The 3,764-nt window shown below is 36.6% G+C and overlaps 1 protein-coding gene across 1 annotated transcript in view; it reads left to right on the plus strand.

The window, feature by feature from the left end:
* Positions 1-2,479, plus strand: part of LOC144978955 (uncharacterized) — a 55,063-nt gene extending 52,584 nt beyond the window's left edge. Inside the window, exon 5 of the mRNA XM_078925577.1 lies at positions 1,090-2,479. Coding sequence (XP_078781703.1) covers positions 1,090-1,246 — 157 coding nt within the window. The 3' untranslated portion in view covers positions 1,247-2,479. The remainder of the gene's footprint in view (positions 1-1,089) is intronic.
* The last annotated feature ends 1,285 nt before the right edge of the window (positions 2,480-3,764 follow it).

Raw genomic sequence — 3,764 nt, forward strand, 5'->3', positions numbered from 1 at the left:
AACATATGACCGTTTTAGCAAACATAATCATGTCACCATAAACATTATTTTTATCATAATTCTTCTCATCATGTAAGAAATCGTCTATATAGCACACTCACGTGCCATTTTTTTTTTTTTTGGTCCAACGATTACAAAGTTAATTTACTTTAAATGATCAATAGAACGGCCGTCCTCTTCAATGACCCAACTAGTCTCTTTTTCCAACTTAAAATGCACAGTTCCGAATTTCCTCAATGGTTATCTCCTCCCAGCATCAAATAATTCTTTCTCTCAAGGTTTCTTTTGTGAATGCAAATCTCTGTCCACCATAAACCTTCTCGGTCAAAGAATTCCAAATTGCGTAATTCATGGATTCAGGCCGGGTGGTTGAGGCGGCCAGTTGTCTTTCTCTATGAAATAAATATTTTTACTCCCAAGAAAAACTTGTGTTCTTTTGCTTGTTGAAAACTGAAATTCCTTCCTGGATAAAGCTGTTCACAGTCTGACAAAAGATTTTATTCCAATAGATTTATGTAATTATCAGCATAGAGTTTACCAGCATAGCAACAATTGTCTTCTTTTTAAAAGATTACAACGCGCTAATGCCACAGTAAGTTGCGTCATCTTTTCAATATCGAAATTTTTAGGCAGTGTTACAAAATTTTATATTATTCAAAAACCTTGATCTAATTTTTTTGACATTTTGCAATGTTATTAATAAGAATAGTTTGAATAATAATATTTTTTAAAAATTATCTTTATAACTTTTTTACAATAGAAATAAATAAATAGCGGCGAGTTTTAATGTGCCCACCTGATATACATACAATATCTCCTAAATTTGCGTCATAAGCCTTATTCGCGCCTCTATGTGTGTGTGTGTGTTTGTGTGTGTGTGTGTGTGTGTGTGTGTGTGTAGAATTGCTTTGAATGAATGATTACGAGAGTTGTCTGGTTGTTATTTCATATATACTTACATTTAAAGCTAAGACATGGTCCATCGGTTCATGTTCAATGAATGAATTAACTTTCTTAGCTCTCGGGAAGAAAGGCATAATTCAAGTTTCATTTACACTTGCTTTCAAGATACTTTTTTATTTTCCCCAGATTTTTCAAATGTATCAAAGGTGAGCTCCGATTACATTCATGCAAGAGTGGAATTTACAAGTACTACAATCCACGAACATTTAGCTGTGAGGAATACCCGTCTTCAACAAATACGTGTATAAAAAGAATGGAGACGAAGCTTGATCCTATTCTTTAATCCTATGTTTATTATCCCATATTATACACACATGTGCAAAAGTAGATTGACATATTAAAGTTAATATATTCGAGATTTAAGAGACAAAACTGGACAAAAATTATATCACAAAAGTGATCTTTCATTTAAGTGAGCCAGTTCCATCAAGATACAAGCATAATCCTATAATTAACGAAGACTCAAAAGACCACAAGTCTTTGCTTTGGAAACAGGGGAAAATTAGACGCAACAAAGTAAGGAACGCGTATGGGCAACCTGGATTTCCAATCACTATTCCGGCAAAATGTTAATGTCTGAGCAAAATTTGATAAAGATTAACATAAACATACACACGCCTTTTTATTTCCACCAAGGGTATTTTCTGACCTTAACCAATTGCTCCCAAATTGTCACTCTACTGAATCAATATCCCCCCCCCCACCCCCCACGCCTTATTTGTTCAGAATTTTGGCGCTTCCCTCAAACACCAAGCTTATTTTCACTCCTGCAGCTTCTATTAAAGTTCATCTCACGAAATGTGCCGAAGAAAATTCACCAAGAGGGAGAACAAAAAATCCCACAAAAAAACAAAACAAACAAAAACAAACAAACAAACAAACAAAAAAGAAATGAAAAGAAAGGAAAAGAGAAAAGGAAAACAAAAGCAAACTAGAATTTTTAAACAAGACCTTGACCATAACGTTAAAAATAAACATGATGCGAATGGTCTCCACGAGTCAATTGTTGGTACGGTGGACAAGCATGCTCCCTTAACAACTAGAGCAGTAAAAGTGAGACGTCAAGCACCCTGGTATAATACCGAAATAAAATTGAATGGATTAGCCAGGAGGCGGGCAGAAAGAAAATGGCTCAAGTCCAGAGATGCTGTCGATAAGAAGCGATACATCGCGGCTAGAAATGATGCAAAAGCCGTCAATTTCAGGGCCAAAAAGAAATTCTATGAAGAAAGCCTCAAAAACGTGGGACGTTCGAGACAATTCTTTGCCTTGACCAAGGAACTGCTGGGACAACAGACGCAACCAGCTCTCCCATCTTTAATCGATCGTGCAGATCTACCAACTCGCTTTGGTCAATATTTTAAAGAAAAAACGGATACCATCAGGAAGGAACTCTCGTCTGAATCGATCCCTACAACATTTGACAAGTTTCATGGTGATTCGTTAACACATTTTTCAAAGATTACTGAAGCTGACTTACGTGATTGCATTATGTCGTCTCCAACTAAAAGTTGTGATTTAGACCCTTAAATACTGCCATTTTTAAAAAATGCATTGATGTAATTTTAACACCATTTACATGTATTGTTAATAATTCGTTGCAGTCAGGTGCTGTACCAGACATTTACAAAGTTGCTCATGTCAAACCCCTTTTGAAAAAACCTGATCTCGATAAAGAGAACTTAAAAAACTATCGCCCTGTCTCTAATCTTCCTTTTCTCTCTAAGATCTTAGAAAAGCTTGTTTTGAAACAATTACTGTCTCATCTTAAAAATAATTGTCTTGAAGAAAAATGTCAGTCTGCTTATAGGCAACATCATTCGACGGAAACCGCACTTGTTAGGGTTGTTAATGATCTCCTCTCTGTTATAGACAATGGTTCATGTTCTTTGCTGAATTTGCTTGACCTATCGTCTGCTTTTGATACTATTGATCACAATCTTCTTCTCAAACGTCTTGAAATTACTTATGGCGTGTCTGGTGCAGCGCTTGATTGGTTTAGGTCATATTTGTTTAATCGTAAACAGATTATTACGGTGGATGAATATAGATCGGAGGAAATCTTTCTTGATTGTGGGGTTCCCCAGGGTTCAGTACTTGGACCCGTTCTTTTTGTTTTGTACGTTGGCCCTCTGTCTAAAATCATCAGAAGTTTTGGTCTGTCTTACCATCAATACGCTGATGATACGCAATTGTACTGCGTTTCCAATATGAGAAATTTACAAGAAGTATCAGCCAATAGTAAAAATTGTATCCAAAGTGTTAAGAAATGGATGAATGAGAACAGACTGAAACTGAATGATGATAAGACGGAGGTGCTGTATGTGGGGAACAGGAAGTGGAAAAGTGAAACAGATTTGAAGTTGGGGGATGCCTCTATTCAAATTGTTGACAAAGTGAAAAACCTTGGCACATTCTTAGACTCTGGACTGTCGATGGAGCATCAGGTTAATAATTTGGTTAGATCTCTCTTTTTCCAACTAAAAAAGATTGCTTCCATTAGACGGTTCATATCTGAGGATGTGACCAAGCACCTGGTTGTGTCCCTCGTACTATCGAAATTGGATTATTGTAATGCTCTGTTGTTTGGCGTTTCGCAATACAATCTGAAACGTCTTCAGATTGTCCAAAACAGCGCTGCCAGACTAGTATTTATGAAGCGTAGGTGCGACTCTGCCGGACCTCTACTTCATGACCTGCATTGGCTGCCTGTTGAGAAAAGAATTAAATTCAAAGCTTGTGTTTTAGTGTATCGTTGTCTTGAAGGTACTGCCCCTTCCTACCTTTCAGAACTAATTGAA

The sequence above is a fragment of the Berghia stephanieae genome, chromosome 1, assembly GCF_034508935.2.
Source record: "Berghia stephanieae isolate SIO BIC M18660-M18661 chromosome 1, UCSD_Bste_1.3, whole genome shotgun sequence".
In the NCBI taxonomy this organism is placed as follows: Eukaryota; Metazoa; Mollusca; class Gastropoda; order Nudibranchia; family Aeolidiidae; genus Berghia; species Berghia stephanieae.